The sequence below is a fragment of the Schistocerca serialis genome, chromosome 2 (assembly GCF_023864345.2).
Source record: "Schistocerca serialis cubense isolate TAMUIC-IGC-003099 chromosome 2, iqSchSeri2.2, whole genome shotgun sequence".
Lineage (NCBI taxonomy): Eukaryota > Metazoa > Arthropoda > Insecta > Orthoptera > Acrididae > Schistocerca > Schistocerca serialis.
This window is the reverse complement of record NC_064639.1, coordinates 587,548,849-587,568,366: the sequence shown is the minus strand read 5'-3', so window position 1 is coordinate 587,568,366 and position 19,518 is coordinate 587,548,849. Positions and strand designations below refer to the sequence as shown.

The 19,518-nt window shown below is 42.4% G+C and overlaps 1 protein-coding gene across 1 annotated transcript in view; it reads left to right on the top strand.

The window, feature by feature from the left end:
• LOC126457613 (sushi, von Willebrand factor type A, EGF and pentraxin domain-containing protein 1) overlaps window positions 1-18,386 on the top strand; it is a 336,391-nt gene extending 318,005 nt beyond the window's left edge. Inside the window, exon 62 of the mRNA XM_050094068.1 lies at window positions 17,775-18,386. Within this exon, the coding sequence (XP_049950025.1) occupies window positions 17,775-17,815 (41 nt within the window). The 3' untranslated portion in view covers window positions 17,816-18,386. The remainder of the gene's footprint in view (window positions 1-17,774) is intronic.
• Window positions 18,387-19,518: the final 1,132 nt, after the last annotated feature.

The window sequence follows — 19,518 nt, the reverse complement described above, 5'->3', positions numbered from 1 at the left end:
ACAAACGTGTAGATAAACAAACGCTTCGAAACACAACATGGTGGCCCGCTTGGAGTGACGTCACGACCTGCTATGAATTTCGCGCCGCGGCCTTGTCTCTAGGTGGTGGTGCTCAAACCCAGAGCCTCCCACAGAAGAACCCCAAAAGTGCCCCACTTGTGACAGGATACTTTCCGGGACTGGATCAGACTCTGAATGTAGCTCTCCAGCAGGGATACGACTTCCTCAAATCCTGCCCTGAAATGAGATCCATCCTTCATGAAATCCTCCCCACTCCACCAAGAGTGTCTTTCCACCGTCCACCTAACCTTCGTAACCTCTTAGTTCATCCCTATGAAATCCCCAAACCACCTTCCCTACCCTCTGGCTCCTACCCTTGTAACCGCCCCCGGTGTAAAACCTGTCCCATGCACCCTCCCACCACCACCACCTACTCCAGTCCTGTAACCCGGAAGGTGTACACGATCAAAGGCAGAGCCACGTGTGAAAGCACCCACATCATTTACCAACGGACCTGCCTACACTGTGAAGCTTTCTATGTGGGAATGACCAGCAACAAACTATCCATTCGCATGAATGGACACAGGCAGACAGTGTTTCTTGGTAATGAGGATCACCCTGTGGCTAAACATGCCTTGGTGCACGGCCAGCACATCTTGGCACAGTGTTACACCGTCCGGGTTATCTGTATACTCCCCACTAACATCAACCTGTCAGAACTCCGGAGATGGGAACTCTCTCTCTCTCTCTCTCTCTCTCTCTCTCTCTCTCTCTCTCTCTCTCTCTATATATATATATATATATATATATATATATATATATATATATATATATATATATATATATAAAAAGATGAGGTGACTTACCGAACGAAAGCACTGGCAGGTCGATAGACACACAAACAAACACAAACATACACACAAAATTCAAGCTTTCGCAACAAACTGTTGCCTCATCAGGAAAGAGCGAAGGAGAGGGGAAGACGAAAGGAAGTGGGTTTTAAGGGAGAGGGTAAGGAGTCATTCCAATCCCGGGAGCGGAAAGACTTACCTTAGGGGGAAAAAAGGACAGGTATACACTCGCACACACGCACATATCCATCCACACATACAGACACAAGCAGACTTAAATATGTCTGCTTGTGTCTGTATGTGTGGATGGATATGTGCGTGTGTGCGAGTGTATACCTGTCCTTTTTTCCCCCTAAGGTAAGTCTTTCCGCTCCCGGGATTGGAATGACTCCTTACCCTCTCCCTTAAAACCCATTTCCTTTCGTCTTCCCCTCTCCTTCCCTCTTTCCTGATGAGGCAACAGTTTGTTGCGAAAGCTTGAATTTTGTGTGTATGTTTGTGTTTGTTTGTGTGTCTATCGACCTGCCAGCGCTTTCGTTCGGTAAGTCACCTCATTTTTGTTTTTATATATAATTTTTCCCACGTGGAATGTTTCCTTCTATTATATATATATATATATATATATATATATATATATATATATATATATATATATATATATATATTAACCAGGATGCACCTTGTAAGCTTTCAAGATGCTATTTTACTCATTATTGTACAGTTACCCACATTTCAGACTATTGTTCTAGAATTTATTTGTTTCAAACTTAATATTAACAAGATACATTAGAAAGAGAAAATAGCTGGCTAGTTTTTACCTTCATGAGGCGGAATTCAAAGTACTGCCAGTGCAAACACTTTAACTCAGGCTTGGCAAAGTGTGACTCGCAGATTATTCCATTCCAGTAAGTGCTTTATTCTCCAATGCTTCCCCCTCCAACTTAAACCATTCACTCACTGCAGACACAGCCACACTGACCAGTTGTAGCATTCTGAACTGCATGCACTACCTACTCTCTTTAAGCAAACATAAATTCTAATGATGTAAGTGAACTGCTAATTATGATAAAGAAAAGTGACCCCTTCAGTTTCTTTTCAAATTGTAAAGTATCCAGTTTTATCTTTTTATTAAAAAAACTTGAAAACTTCTAAGGGCAAAAAGGAACTAAATTGGTTCCTGCACTCAACTAACGCTTTTCAGAATGAAGAATTCTATCTCCATATACCATGCCTTCTTCTGCCAAAACTGCTTAAGCTTTCAAAGAGATGATTGGTTGGTGTAAAAGGTGGGGAGGGGGGGGGGGGGGGGGGGAGGAACCAAACTGCGAGGTCATTGGTCCCTTGTTCCCAGTAGAACAATTACCCAAGAGAAGGAAGAAAACAAAGAAGATGTACGGCACAATAACAGCAGAAAGGAAGAACCAGAAGAATGGCAGAAGGGTAACAAACATTACAATGGACACAACAGGACAAGAAAACCACAGAGAGATGCAAGAAACAGGGAGAGGATACTAAAAACAAGAAAGCAGATTACTATGGCTGGCTGACCATGAGATTAAGAATGGAGAAACCAGCCACTCTGGAACACATTATAACGTCCACCCTAAAAGCCTTTGGGTGGAAGACACGGAGGGATAAAGGACATGAGCTAAAACTCAGATCAAATGATAAAACACACCCTCACGAATAAAACGTAAAACTAAAGCTGCTGTTGAGGCATTGTCACCCAACACCAAAGGTAGGGTGCTGGGAAAGTTAAAAGTCCGCTGCAGAGTTGCTAAAAGTGGGCAGTCCAGCAAGAGGTGGACGACTGTCATTTGGGAGCCACAGCGACACTGAGGTGGGTCCTTTTGACGGAGGAAGTAACCATGTGTCAGCCACATATGACCAATGTGGAGTCGACAAAGGACAACTGATTCCCTGCGAGAAGCCTACAGGGAAGACTTCCCCACATTCACAGTCTCCTTAACGACACGCAGTTTGTTGTGCATGCTGTTATGCCACTCCATCTCCCAAAGCTGAAAAACCTTGCAGTGTAAGACAGAATGCAGGACAGTTTCAGATATGCCCATCTCCAGGAGAGGTTTCCATGTAGCCTGTTTGGCCAGCCTGTCAGCATGTTCGTTGCCTGCGATTCCAACGTGTCCTGGGGTCAGCACAAACATCACTGAACGACTGGAGTGTTCCAGGGCAGAGATGGACTCCTGGATGTTCGATACCAAAGAATGGCAAGGGTAGCACTGGTCGATAGCTTGTAAGCTGCTCAGGTAGTCAGAACAGAGAAGAAACGACTCACCAGAACAGGAATGGATGTACTGAAGTGCATGAGATATGGCCGCAAGTTCTTCAGGAATACACTGCAGCCAGTGGGCAAGGAATGCTGTTCAGTATGGCCTCTGTGGACATAGGCGAGGCCAACATTACCATCAGCCATCAAGCAGTCGATGTAAGCAACTTCAGAGACCCAGAACACGTCAAGAATCGAGAGGAAGTGACAGCGGAGAGCGGCGGGGTTAACAGAGTCCTTAGGGTCACGCAAAAGGTCCAGATGAAGCTTTGGCCAAGGTGTACACCATGGAGGTGTACGTGAATAGACCCCAAGTAGAGGTGGTAAAGCAAAGGTCTCTTGTTCGGAGAGAAGGGATCGCACACGAACCGCAATCGTGAGCCGTGACCTGGGCCACCGATGAGGGAGATGAACCGCCACAGGTGGGAAAAGGAGATGGTAATTTGGATGCTCGAGAGAACTATGAATGTGTGCAACATAGCTGGTGAGCAGTTGTGCATGTGGGATCCGTATTTGAGGGACTCCGGCGTCCATCAGGACATTGGACTCGTTCTGAAAGCTCCCATCACTAGGCAAATGCCACAGTGGTGCACTGGGTCGAGGAAATGCAATGCTGAGGGCACCACTGAACCGTAAACCAGACCCCCATTGTCAAGGCGGGATTGATTGTAGGGCTGCAGCAGCATAGAGCAATCTGCACCCCAGTTGGTGTTGCCCAGGCAGCGGAGAGCACTGAGGTGCTGTCAGCACTCCCACTTGAGCTGATGAAGGTGAGGTAGCCAACTCAATCGTGCATCTAAAACCAGTCCTAAGAATTGATAAGTCTCCACTACAGTCAGTGGATCATCATTAAGCTAAAGTTCAGGTTCCAGACGAACGGTACGACGCCGACAGAAACGCATGACACATGACTTCGCAGCTGAAAATGGGAAGCCATGGGCTAGAGCACATGACTGCATCTTGTGACTGGCTCCCTGTAGGTGCCGCTCAGCAACACCAGTACTGGAGGAGCAATACGAAATGCAGAAGTCATCTGCATACAGAGAAGGTGAAACTGACAGTCCTAAAGCTGCTGCTAGGCCATTGATGGCCACTAAAAATAGAGATACACTCAATATGGAACCCTGCGGAATGGCATTTTCCTGAATATTGGAGGAGCTATGGGAGGCACCAACTTGGACACAGAAAGTACGGAGCAACAGGAAGTTTTGGATAAAAATCGGGAGTGGGACCTGGAAACCACACTCAAACAATGTGGCAAGGATATGGTGTCGCCAGGTTGTGTTGTATGCTTTAAGTCAACAACGACAGCAACCAGATGTTGGCGTCTGGAAAAGGCTGTTTGGATGGCAGACTCGAGGGACACAAGATTATCAGCGGTAGACCGAGCCTGGCGGAAGCCAGCCTGACGTGGAGCCAGTAGGCCACGTGACTCCAGGACCAACCTAACTGCCGACACACCATACGTTCCAGCGGCTTACGGAGAATGTTGGTGAGGCTGATGAGCCAGTAGCTACCCACATCAAGCGGATTTTTACTGGGTCTTAGCACCGGAATGATGGTGCTCTCCCATCATTGCGATGGAAAGACGCCATCGCACCAGATCTGGTAGAAGATGATGAGGAGATATCGCTTATTGTCATATGAGAGATGTTTAATCATCTGACTGTGGATCTGATCCAGCTGAAGAGCTGTGTCAGAGCAATGTGCAAGGGCGCTGCAGAGCTCATGCTCTGTAAATGGGGCGTCACAGGTTTCACTGTGGCATGTAGTGAACGAGAGGACTTTCCTTTCCATCCGCCATTTGAGGGTGCAAAAGCCTGGGGGGGGGGGGGGGGGGGGGGGGGGGAGTAGTTCTCCGACGCAGAGGGTCGATCGTAGTGCTCAGCAAAGTGCTTTGCATTCGCATTTGCGTCGGTAGAGAGCACGCCATTGATGTTAACGCCAGGGACGCCTGCTGGGGTCTGGTACCCAAAAGGAGGTCTGATCTTCTTCCAGGCTTGGGAAGGTGACGTATGGCACCCAATGGTCAACATGTACCTCTCCCAACATTCCTGTTTCCGTTGTTTTATAAGCAAGCGAATGCGGGCACAGAGCCGCTTAAAGGCTATTAGGTGCTCTATGGAAGGGTGCCACTTATGTCGCTGTAGAGCTTGCTGAAGCTCTTTAATTGCCTCAGTGACTTCCGGCGAGCATCAAGCAAGTCTTTCGCCAGGGGCATCCTACAGAATGAGGGATCGCATTTTCTGCCGCAGAAATTATGTTGTAGTGGCCTGCTCAATCACAACATCGATGGCAACGCGTGGGGGAGATTAAATGGTGACAGCAGAGGTCTGCCTTGTTTAAAGTCCATCTGGGTAGGAGCCCGTGGGCATGGTGCCGGGGGAGTGACAGGAAGATGGGGAAGTGGTCACTACCACACAGGTCGTCATGTGCTCTCCAGTGGATAGATGGGAGGAGTCCTGGGCTGCAAATTGATAAATCAATGGCCGAGTAACTACCATGAACCATACTGAAATATGTGGTGGCCCCAGCATTTAAGAGGCAAAAGTCGAGTTGAGACAGTAAGTTTTCATCAACTCTGCCACGGCCAGTAAGCATGGTGCTACCCCACAAGGGGTTATGGGTGTTAAAATCTCCCAAAATTAGGAAGGGTTTAGGGAGTTGATCAATCAGTGCAGCCTATACGTTCAGGGGTACCGCACCATCTGGAAGGAGATATATGTTGCAGACAGTTATTTCCTGCGTTGTCCATATCCTGACAGCCACAACTTCAAGAGGAGTTTGAAGAGGCACAGTTTCACTACATACTGAGCTCAGGACATAAACGCAAACTCCACCTAACACTCTATTATGTTAGTTACAGTTCTTGTAATATCCCCTGTAAGCACTAAGGGCTGGGGTCCACATTGCTAGGAACTAGGTTTCCTGGGGTGCAATGCAGAAAGCAGGTGTTAAGCTCAACAGTTGCCATGGCTCAGACAGGTGGTGGAAAAAACCGCCGTAATTCCACTGGAGTATGACGTAATCGTGAGACTTGGAAGGCATGGCTGGCCAGTGTGGCCGTGCAGTTCTAGGTGCTTCAGTCTGGAACCGCGTGACCGCCATGGTCGCAGGTTTGAATCCTGCCTCGGGCATGGATCTGTGTGATGTCCTTAGGTTAGAAAGCTTCTATTCTCTTCTTGTCTAAACTATTTATCGTCCACATTTCACTTCCATATATGGCTAAGCTTCTATTCTCATCTTGTCTAAACTATTTATCATCCACATTTCACTTCCATCTATGGCTACACTCCATACAAATACTTTAAGAAACGACTTCCTGACATTTAAATCTATACTCGATGTTAACAAATTTTTCTTCTTCAGAAGTGCTTTCCTTGCCATTGCCAGTCTAAATTTTATATCCTCTCTACTTCGACATCATCAGTTATTTTGCTCCCCAAATAGTAATACTGCTGTACTACTTTAAGTGTCTCATTTCCTCAGCATCACCCAACTTAATTCGATTACATTCCATTATCCTCGTTTTGCTTTTGTTGATGTTCACCTTATACCCTCCTTTCAAGACACTGTCCATTCCGTTCAACTGCTTTTCCAAGTCCCTTACTGTTTCTGACAGAATTACAATGTCATCAGCGAACCTTAAAGTTTTTATTTCTTCTCCATGTATTTTAATACCTACTCCGAATTTTTCTTTTGTTTCCTTTACTGCTTGCTTAATATACAGATTGAATAACATCGGGGAGAGGCTACAACCCTGTCCCACTTCCTTCCCAACCACTGCTCCCCTTTCATGTCTCTCAACTCTTACAACTGCCATCTGGTTTCTGTACAAATTGTAAATAGCCTTTCGCTCCCTGTATTTTACCCCTGCCACCTTTAGGATTTGAAAGAGACTATTCCAGTCAACATTGTCAAAAGCTTTCTCTAAGTCTACAAATGCTAGAAATGTAGGTTTGCCTTTCCTTAATCTTTCTTCTAAGATAAGTCATAGGGTCAGTATTGCCTCATGTGTTCCAATATTTCTATGGAATCCAAACTGATCTTCCCCGAGGTCAGCTTCTACCAGTTTTTCCATTCGTCTGTAAAGAATTTGCATTAGTATTTTGCAGCTGTGACTTATTAAACTGATAGTTCGGTAATTTTCACATCTGTCAACACCTGCTTCCTTTGGGATTGGAATTACTATATTCTTCTTGAAGTCTGAGGGTATTTTGCCTGTCTCATACATCTTGCTCACTAGACAGTAGAGTTTTGTCAGGACTGGCTCTCCCAAGGCTGTCAGTAGTTCTAATGGAACGTTGTCTACTCCGGGGGCCTTGTTTCGACTTAGGTCTTTCAGTGCTCTGTCAAACTCTTCACGCAGTATCATATCTCCCATTTCATCTTCATCTACATCCTCTTCCATTTCCATAATATTGTCCTCAAGTACATTGCCCTTGTACAGACCTTCTATATACTCCTTTCTGCTTTCCCTTCTTTGCTTAGAACTGGGTTTCCATATAAGCTCTTGATATTCATACAAGTTGTTCTCTTATCTCCAAAGGTCTCTTTAATTTTCCTGTAGGCAGTATCTATCTTACCCCTAGTGAGATAAGCCTCTACATCCTTACATTTGTCCTCTAGCCATCCCTGCTTAACCGTTTTGCACTTCCTGTCGATATCATTTTTGAGACGTTTGTATTCCTTTTCTCCTTAGGTTAGTTAGGTTTAATTAGTTCTAAGTTCTAGGCGACTGATCACTTCAGAAGTTAAGTTGCATAGTGCTCAGAGACTTTTGAACCATTTGGAAGGCATGAAACACTCAATGAGGTAGTCTACACCTCAGCGTCACATGCTGCCACCGACTTATTTCCTGAACAGGCTATATCCATTGTGTCTGTGGGTCTGGCGAGAGCTAGGTTCACAGCAGATGCCGGAATCTTCACCTCAACCTCAGAGACAGAGCTTATAGGCAGCGGTGGTGTGAGTGCCACCACAATTCCCTTGGTCTTGGGGGTCTTCTTTCTGGATTTCTCTCGCTGATCCTTGGGTTTCTTGGCTAGGAGGGCTTCACTGATTCAGTCTGTGGGGCTGAGGATGATCATAAAGCCCTACAACCAGCTGCTTTTGGGCACTTCAGTCACTGGCATGTGTCATCTTTCCCACTAGCAGAAACCTGGGAAGGAAGTGACCCAAAGGACCCATTCCTAGCGAGAGGAGCTGAAACTTATGCTGCTCCAGCTCAGAAGTGGGGACTAGTGCCCCTGATGGTTGTGGGGACATTGCTCCCAAAGTAGGCACTGCGGGAGAAACAGGCAGGGGAGTTCCCCCCCCGCCCACCATTCAGGAGGCAGGTGTAGTCTTCTGGCTCTGAGAGTCGACTGCAACTTCTGGAACTGATGGGGCTACAACTGTTCTCCTGTTCTCGTGTAGGCCAGTCAGTCCAGAGCCTTGTATTCCACAATTTTCCTTTCTCATTGTAAAATACTGCAGTATGGTGAGCAAGGGGAATGATGCTCTCCACAGTTGACACAGGTGGGAGGCAGGGCACAGGAGTATTGGGATGGGATGGATGTCCACAATCTCAATGCGTGATGCTGGAAGTACAGCAGGAAGACATATGGCCCAAGTTACAGCACCACATTGGGGGGAGGGGGGGATATATGGCTTGACATCACAGCGGTAGACTATAATCTTGACCTTCTCAGGTCATGTGTCATCCTTGAAGGCCAGGATGAGGGCACAGGTGGCAACCTGATTATCCCTCGGAGCCTGATGGACATGCCAGACGAAATGAACTCCTCGTCACTCTAAGTTGGCATGCAGCTCGTCGTCAGACTGCAAAAGAAGGTCCCTGTGGGATATAATACCCTGGACCATATTTAAGCTCTTACGAGGTGTGACAGTAACAGAAACATCCCCCAGCTTGTCACAAGCGAGTAATGCCCGTGACAGGGCAGAGGATACTTTTTTCATCAAGACTGACCCTGACTGCATTTTGGACAAGCCCTCCACCTCCCCAAACTTGTCCTCTAAATGCTCTACAAAAAACTGAGGCTTCATTGAGACAAAAGAGTCCCCATAAGAGGTACTGGGGTGAATAAGGTTCACTGCCAACCTTAGCCTGGCATTCCTCCCATGGTGAGGCCAGGGAGGGGACTGATTTAGGATCATACTTCTTTGCATTGTACTGAGACTTGGTATGCTTAGAGACTGCTGGCGTTTGATCACCAGCAAGTGATGATGTGGTGTGCTCTATCACGCACCATCCGCCCTGATGCCACCCACTCTGACTAGGAGCCCTACCCAGGTCACCACCCAGCCACGGTAAAGGCTACCTGGCTGGATGACTATTGCCAGGAGTCCCATACCCCAGAGTGACGGGCATCTACTCCTTGGCATACGTGGGGAGTTAACGGTGCAGGCATCAGCAGAGCAATCCCTGTGTAGTCATGGGACTTAAACCAATAGGGTACATAGCGGCTCCACCACAACGGACTGACTAATGTGATGGATATGAGGTGCAAAGAATTCCATGGTCCTCATCAGTGCAGAAAACGACACTGCATAATGGGTGGAGGTAAATGCACCCAGGAAGGTGTCCTTGCTCAAGAGATGGAGGATGAGTGGGACTGCAATGCCATGATGAGAAAGTGGTCTAATGATCTCAATGCACAATGGACATGATGCATCTTGTAAGGCACCCTTCCCCAATTGGCTAGCTCTTCAGGAAAATTTAGAAAAATGGAGGTCAAACCCTACAGGGGCCATCACATAAAGGCCGAAAGGTGTGAGACTCCTTTTAGTCGCCTCTTAAGACAGGCAGGAATACCTCGGGCCTCTTCTAACGCCCGGGCCCACAGGCAGTTTCGATGAAATAGTGATGGATTCCCTCAGTATACTATATTAATAATTTTCATTAATATTTTCCATTGCAGACAGCATTTTCACACTTTTCTCATGTAGTGTTTGCCAATGAATAGTGTAGTGTGAAAAGTTAAATAATTTATTCTATTTTTTTCATAACGGACCAATGAAGCTATTTACGCTACTGATCATAGCTGGTACACTACCAGGACAAACTGCAGACCATTTTTGAAAACCCCTATTTTGTCAACACTTTTTAACAACATTAAAAATATCCAAACCTGTTGTTTCAAACTATGGAATTATAGTGCATTTAAAATAAGTTGTGGCTTCTAACAGTTCAGTGAGCAGAGGGAAGTGTAGTTACCAGCTTGTGCTGAATGCATCAGCAGGTGATGATAATTCCAGGCCTACTCACCACGGAGCTCGTCAAGCTCAGTTGACAGCGCTAAGTGGCCGATCTGCAATCTTTGTCAAATGATTTTACAGAAACTATTCAGTAATGAACTCTGATTCTCTGAACATCTATAGCTTCATGACAAACTGCCTATCATTTCATTAATGGTCATAGTTATTGTAATATTTTAATATCAAGTAAACTACTGCAAGAAATTCTTAAAGTTAGCAGTGAAAAATAGGGTTTGCTCTGAATTTGCATTTGGTGCATGTTAAATCATATCTTGCTCTGTATGAAATTTAGATACAATTTTCTCACTTTGAGAGTACTGAAAGGTGATCTGTTTTAATGTAAAAAACGATGCAGTAGCCAAGATTCCATAAAATATTTCTTTATCTAACACATCTGGTTAACAGACTTTGCCATCATCTTCAGGTCTCAAAAATCTTTTTGTTGTAAAACATGTTCATTTTACACTGAACCTGACTGACTTCATATCTCACGTGTGAAATTCAACATGAAACAAAAATGTTTTACAACAAAAAGTTTTTTAAGACCTGAAGATTGCAATAAAGACTGCTAAAAGTGGTTTTCTTAAATAAAGAAATATTCTATGCTATCTCAACCGTTTATAATTCTTTTTCTTAAAAAATATTAGATAACATACTGAATTATTCTTTATACTTGGAACGATATCGCTATCTTCTCCAATGTTGATAAAATGGAATGTACGTAAAGAGCTCTGCCAAGAACACGTGATGGTGAATAAGCCAGAATAATATTTTCATAAATTCCTTGCAACTCACAAATGGCGTGAGATATCAAAACAGGATTTTGCAAAAACTATAGCACACAATGAGGAGATTATTTTGCCATATGAGTAATAAGTGAAACTTCCACATCTACCACAATACTCAAGCAACTATAATTTTAAGGAGAGACCTGGGCCCCTATCTCGCCCATGTTAATTCACCAATGTTAATGACCGATTATCTCAGAGACTGTTGTAGATATGGATTTAAAATTTCTGCCATATATTAACAACTGACTCTTTATTCTACTGATCTACGATGGAAGGTTTTGCATCAAAACAAAAGGTTTTACAAATTTTTTTACTCAACGCTTGCATTTGTGCAAAAACATTGTTAACATGAATATACATAAAAATAGCTTAACTGAACGTATATTCTTGGTTGTAGATCCATGGCTTACTGGATAGTTGTGCAGGACCCTGCAAAAGTTTCAGTGTAATAGGATGAATAGGTTATGAGAAAACAGGGTATTTGTAGTGAAAAATGTATAAACTGAGAAAAGGACGTTTAAAGTTTTCCTATGAAATTTCTTACCTTTATTGTTACATGATGTTATTAAAAACACCCTACTCCATATTCTAGGTCATCTTCAACATGAGTTCTATCAAGTAACAGCTGCCTTCTCCTTTTCCTTGCCTCTTTGGTCACATGTTTTGCTGGAACCTCAGCTTTTTTCACTCTTCCAATGTCCACTTTGTGACGACCTTCCACTGTATGCTTCCCCAAAATCACTCCCAGCTTCTCAAGTACTCTCAGTCTGCCACTATATCCATTATTAAATGTGATAACAGTGTCATACGTCCCTAACTGTAGGGTCTTCATCTCAACAAATACACTGTTTGGTATGCGAGTCCAGAGAAGATTATTGAAAGATTCGTTGACGTTTTGTGTTTTCCCATGCAAACACCTTTTCAACTGATCTGGATGGGCCAGATCTCTAAATATGGGCTTCAGAGCCTTCATTACTGCTTGACGCACACTGTTTTTATGCTTAAAATCGGTCAGAGACCCTTCAGCTTCAGATTTTCTATATTTGCATCATGTTTCAGGAGGAGAAGGACACAACCAATTTTCGGGGTTGTTATCAGTTGAAATTTTACCACTCTCACCATATTGTGCAAATCATTGGTGTTGTCCCTGATAGCTTTGCCATAATAATCTTGAAACTGATCTATCACCCTGTCAGTCAGTCTGCCAGGACCTTTTATTATTTTACCATCTGATAGCTTTGTGTTGCCAAGTTTTATTTTCAACTGTCTGAGACGTGCACCCATTCTCTTTTTCACGTGGCCTAGTTATAGGCACACTGTAAGGTTTGCTGTCCACTACTGCTCTGAAAGACTTGCTGTCTCCATCTCCTAAGAACTGAGTGTATCTAACTCCCCTTTCTTCCTCAGATCGCTGAAAAATATTTACTGCAGCAGCCACTTCCATCCCTCCACTTGTTCCCTCATAATTTTTTCCACAGTTTGGCTTATGTGCTTCTACTCTCTCTCTATCCAAGCCAGCACATGTGCATCCTTGACAATATTTTGTCAAAATCTCAAGACCCAGGACTTTTCCTGTGTCGACACTTGTTGCCGTTGCGACTCCATTCCTAGATTTGTGTCCTCATCTCTGCCAGGAACCACCAAAGGCAATACTGATATCAGTGCAACCATCACTTGCTTCCACTGCTTCATTTGTTGCAGATATCATGGAATCTGTAGCCACTTGCTTTACACAATCACCAATGACATTTGTGTAGTGTTCATACTCTGTAGGAGGACCTGGCAAATTCATGATGCTGCATAACATTTTCCCAGCTGCCCGACCCTTCCCAATGCACCTCAGTCCATATACTAATCTTATGTTATCAGTACACAAGTTGTTTTTGCACTTGCTTGATGTGCAAAACGATTTCGAGAATTCGCAGTTCTGATGGGAAATATGTAAATGACAAACAATTCCTTTCCTATCTGATTCATCTTCAGGCAGTGTTACTGCACCACCACAAAGAGAATAACTCACTGGTTCACTTAGAACACAAGCCCAAATACTGAACTCCACAATTATATTCGTATCCATGTCTTTTTCTACACTGAGCTCTTCATAAACTCTTAAGTCAACTTTCCTTTTTGAAGCACTGGAGGGGGGGGGGGGGGGGTTGTAGGCACTGCACTTTTCTTGTCACTGCTGGTGCTTGTAGTTCCTTGTGATATACTCAAACAAGCTTCAAGCTTCATCAGCTACACATTTTCGGTAAAACCTGTTACCTTTGTTTCTTTGCTTCTCCCACTAAATGAAATAATGTAACTTTTAATGACCATCAGTAGCTGATGGAATGAGAATCGCAGTGAGTTTTGCAGTGATATAAGTGAGGAGGTTACACGTTTATTTTTATATTGATAAGGGCTTTTTCATAACTATTTACCTGTTATTCATTTAGCTGCTTGTTTAGTGATACAGTTCTATGATCCTGTCACAATTTAACTGCATTAGAATGTTCAATTTTCAATGCTATGTTCAATTATAATCAATAGAACATTTCTTTGTACCCAAAGCAAAATATCTGATTTCCTCCATTGCACTGTTGGAGCTTCATCCATCACAATGGAGTGGTAAGGCACATTGTCCATTACTATTGTCGAATTTGAGGGTACATTTTGCAGCAGAACATTATCTTGTTCTTGGACAACCACTTTTATTGTGAATCTCATGCTCAGATGTGTTTCACTGTAATTATTAATGCAACACCAACACAAAGCATTTGTTCACAATACCTGATTATTGCAGAATACATCAACACCACAAAATACCACTTTACAACATGAGCTAATGAACATAGGTGCATCTAATGCCTGACCACGTGGTACAGTTTATCCATGGACTGGAAACAGAGATGCTTCACCAACTAAACTGCTGGTGGCCTGGTAGGAAAAGCCGGCTCACCGTTGGTGTTACCTGGACAATGGAATCATGTCCCTTCCAGAGAGCCAAACATTGAAAATCACAACTCATTGCAAACGCATTATAAATCAACTAATTCTTTGTGCATAGAAGTCTATTATCATGTGAATAAAAATTAATTCTTGACAGAGATCCATTTGATCAGTACTCGTGGCTGACAGTTTGCAATTACAATATTTATTTCCTGCAGTGACCCATATCAGGAAATAGATTTTTTACAGTGTTATATTACAGATCAACTATTCTTAAATGTTAGCAACGTCATCCTAAACAAATGCTTTTGCCATATCTATTGCACATTCTTTCATGAGTATGTCATTAACGAAGAAGTTTTGATCATTTCTGAATACTGGGCATATTGCATACGAGCAGTTCAACACTTTTCTCTAAGACTTGATGGTTCACGTAACTTTTCTATTTTTATTTTTAACTTATCCACTAAAGCACATTGCCTGTCATAAGTGTAATGGCCAGGCATTTGTACATGGAGAAAACAGACATGTCCAATGAAATTACTGCCTTTGTTTTGACTTAATCCCTTTTTTACATATTAAACATTTGGATTTTTCATCAGAATTGTGTACAAAAGATCTTAGTCTTTCACTCATCATTGAAAAATGGTTTTCAGTGTTTTTCCCCCCGACATTTTCAATAGCTGTAAAAGCCATCATAATAAACAGAAATAAGACCAGAATAATAGCCACATTAGCAACTAAACTGACAGTCTGAGTAGTAGACAAATATTAAGAAGAGTAACTCTGAATAAATCACTGAGAGAAATCAATGCCTTTGAAGCTGTGAGAGTGCATGCTATGAGGAAGTAGTCTAAGGAAGACACTGCTCCTCTCGACTGCAGATAAATAAGCACATCATGCGCTGTGGTGTGACCATGAACACCCAGTATGAGTAGAGTTGGAGGGGGAATTGCTGTCTGGAGGGGTAAGGTCCACAAGCCACACTTTGCCGGGACTGTTTTGACTGGAGGATGGATATTCCTAGCTTTTGGAATGTGTGCATTCTTTGAGGACTTTGTTGGGGAAGGCTGGAAGGACAGATAGAATACTCTGTTCTGAACAAATATTGTGGTTGTTGACCCAAGACACAGAGGTGTCATTTCTCGAATTTTCTTTCACTAGTAGTTAGGATAGCGTCGTTAGTAGAGACCTAGAAGAGTTTGGCTTCGTGAGGAAACAACGAAATGATAGAACAGTCCCATCTCGAAGAATTCACATCCAGAGAAAAAGGAATTGGAGCTCGATTCCTAGTCCAGTGCTATTTTTTTTAAAATCTCAAGTCACTTAAAATAAGAAATGTAGGTCCTATGAACATGACAACTGGTGCATGAATTAAAATAACATTATTAGTGTAAGAAAGCTTACTAGAGATAGAGTTTCTGCAAGCTGCAACTTCTGCCTCTGTCAGCCAGAACTATTCCAACTCCGTTCCAGTCAGTAGGGAATGGACATGTTTAATGTTGATTTGGAATCACAGCACAGTCCTGAGTTCTTTACTTGGCATGACTGGAGGTAAAGAGCGTATGTTTGTGACTCTTAGAAACAGGTACCCCCAGTGGGAACCAACCAACACCTTAGACATTACAAACTAGCCTCAGTCAAACCAAAAACCGAATTTCACGTGTGTTAGCATCATGTTTCGTCTGTCTGCTAAAAGCATCAACTGACAGAATGTCAAGAGACTGTTTCTTTGATTTCCTAAAAAGCCAGGAAAGAAAAATCTTGCGAAAATAAGATTGTGAATGGGCTTGTGGGTGTCTGTCGTGGTAAGACCAATTTCAGCACCATCAGACAGCGGCCGCTTCGTATAGCCTGGCATCCGGCCACGTACTGCGACGCAATGGGCATGTAGCTTATGATTTCCAGCAGACTTTTCTGTGCTCGAATTAGCAAGTATAACATTACGCATCGTTGTGTGTGGTGTAATACCATGTTTCAGCATACTCCGTGCTGATTTTGCATAGCATGTTGCTAAAAGCATATTTAAGTATGCTCTTATTTTGTTCAAGTTTGTATAATACATCGTGCTATGACAACTTGAATATTTCTCATTTTTGACGTTATGAGGAGCACAGTGTATGCATCAGAAAACGGAGTCTACAACGGAGTAAAGTCTGACATTTGTGACATTGTGTGCTGTTTGTGTTTAATAAAATCGTGAAAGCAGTGGAGGCAATTTGACACACCTGTGCATTGTACCGAGTGAGTGATATCGAGAAAGTCAGTGTTGTATCTTCTCAAGTACGATCATTTTGGTGTAAATTAATCACCACATTCAGGAAGATAAACACGTTGACGTTTCTGCGATTTACTACTATGGTTGATGACAATGTGTCCGATAATTGGCAAGTGTGATGACCAGTTGACCTTCGTGCAATACTGCCTTCAATAGCCATATCGAGGTTAAAAGAAAGGGAAGAGAAAAATCTAGTCGAAAACGAGTTTATTACTGTAATAGCTTAATGATGTCACTATAAACGTACTCGGTGCGGCCTGATGGCGATTTGAAGTACCGTATGGTAACTTCATGAGGGAAAAGTAATGGGTAAGCATAACATTATTTCAAAAGATGGCCTTTGTATGTCCACAAAAATGATTGTTATTGATATACATTTGGTGACGCAGAGAAGGTGTTTTGTGTTTCGAACTGCTTAACAGGGATGTGTCCATCCAGTTGGCATATGTTGCCAACAAATGACATGCCTTGCAGTCGCAGATGCGACCTAGAAAACAGCACTAAGAAGCTTGGTTGGGAAACACACCTACCACCCATTTTCTAATCAGTCATCTGCATTTGTTTAAATTTCTCCCCCTTTATAGATTACCACCAAGAAAGCTACTTTTTGTTTCCTTTTGTTTGTTCTGCTTTGGCGATTGCTCTTTAAATGTGACTTAGTATCAGCAAGTCGCTACATGTGTGGGATCAAAAAACTACCTCCGCATTATCAGACGGTTTTTGGTAACGAGTTGGAATGTGTTGTTGACAATTTCTCTGATATATGTGTCTATTTTCTTCAATATGGTAACGGGAAACGCTGTTAATATGCACTGCACTAAGACAACAGGTATTTCATAATACACTACTGGCCATTGTGTCCTCATAACAGTTGAGTCTCTCTTAATCTGGCATCTGAGTGACTTGCTCCTCACCCTAACCTTCCCAACTAATCCGTCCCTTCCAGAAACGGTTCATACAAGTTCCAAAAGCTAGGGATAGTTTGTTCTACTTTTACTGTGTGGTGTACTTGTAAGTTTGTCTCCAGAGAATAAGCACTAGCCAAACATTTTGCCTTCTTGTAATTTAACAGTTAAACAACTGAATTTTTCATATAATACAACTAATGAATATGTCAGAAGAGGAGCATCCACATTATCCCTTTTTTATCCTATGTATTTTCCTTACATCCATATCTTGTATTTTCTTTTGAATTTAGCTTTCTGCTCTGACTTTTCTGTTTCTGGAAGATAATTATTTGTATTATTGTGATGGATAGTTACTTCAGACCTTTTTCCAACACATGGTCTCTCTTTCAATCTTAAAAATATTGCTATAGTCACATGTCTCAGAAGGATAATAAAACACTATATAATATTCTTTACTTTATCTTTCAGATAAAAGTGACAGTGATAGTGAAGGCCAGGACAGTGAATGAAAACAAAAAAAGAATTGACTCCTCTCTCCTGGTCACAAAAATGCTCAAGGACAAATTAATGATTGTGAAATGCAGACCAACCTGCCTTTGAGTTTACACAAGTGAATTGAACTTCTGTGTTGAAGTCAAGTGGGTAGTGTTTCTGAGTGGTGTGTGTGTGTGTGTGTGTGTGTGTGTGTGTGTGTGTGTGTGTGTGCGTTTGCAACTTTGCGTATCCACATAAGTGGGTTATAAGTGTGTTCTTGCCCTAATGAATGTGTATGTGCTCAAACTATAAATAGCTTTAAACTCTGTCTTTGCGATCAGTCAATGTTTGTATAGACTGGACAATATGTGAGTGAATGAATTGTGCAGTCTATTAAAATCAATGTTCTACAGTACTGACTGTTTACAAGTGAAAAAGTGCAAGTGTGATATGCATGATGACTTAGTATGCATTTATATACATATACATAAATATATATAATATACAATTGTTAATATTTAATAATGAATGAATGTGTAAATTTGTGTGATTTTTGTAAAGTTAATGAGTGTTGTGAATATACCACATTGTTTTTTTAAAAAAAGGGAGCTGTCTTTAACTTTTACCTCAAAATATGCACAATTGTCATCATGATAAGAATGAAAATATTACTTCAGGGCAGCAGAAATGTCTATCCTGCAAGTGTGTGGTGCAACCTACCTACAACACTGTGCTCTTGACATTTCTCAGCATAGAATGAAGGACATGAACTTTTATGGAATAAAGGAATTCAATATTTTGGTTGCAATTAGAATGTTGTGAACTCTCATATGTAATACTTCGAGTACTTTAGAGATTGTGAGACCTTGTTATATAATAGGCCATGCAGTGAATAATTTGTACCACAATTGCATATTTATGATGGAGATTATTCTCAAGACAGGACAGTTTTATATTAAAGCTAGACAGAAACTGCAGAATTTGGAATGCTGTTAGCTTTTATTTACATAAAGCTTTGATTTTATGAACTTTTGGTTATGATTAAGTTAATGTATCATACATACGACAATGAAAACACATCTTGAATCAACTTTTATCAAAGTCTGGTTATGAGGAAGCTCAAATGCAAATGGGTGGGCAAATCCTTCCTGCCCTCCTAATGAGGTATACCACAGCTCATCCAACCTGCATCACATGCTGGTCCATCCCTGAGCCACACCTATTTCCAACTCCTTACTACAGGGTCATATCCACAGAGTCATATCCCTGTGGAAGACCCACATGCAATACTTGACTGATTCACACATCCACCACATCTTACTTCAGTCCTGGGACATGCGTATCCTATACTATCAGAGCAAGACCACCTGTGGCAGAAACCATGTCATATATGAGCTCTGCTGCAATTTCTGTGCACCACATTATGTGGATATGACCAACAACCAGCTGTCCACCAGAATGAATGACACTACCAGACTCCGGGCAAGAGCAGAGTTGACAAAGCAGTGGCAAAAAAACACAATATGTTAGAGTTCAATGGTTGCTTCACAACCCATGCCATCTGTATCTTTCCAGGAGTGCTTTCAACAATTACACCAAAGGTCCTGCTAAGTGTGAATGCAGGAGAGCAGAAGTTTGAAGAAAATTTGACGTATATTTGAAAATACTTACTCCCCCCACACTCCTCTGTGTCCATCTCTTCCTCCCGCATTCTGTTCGTTTCATCCTCTCTCCTCTA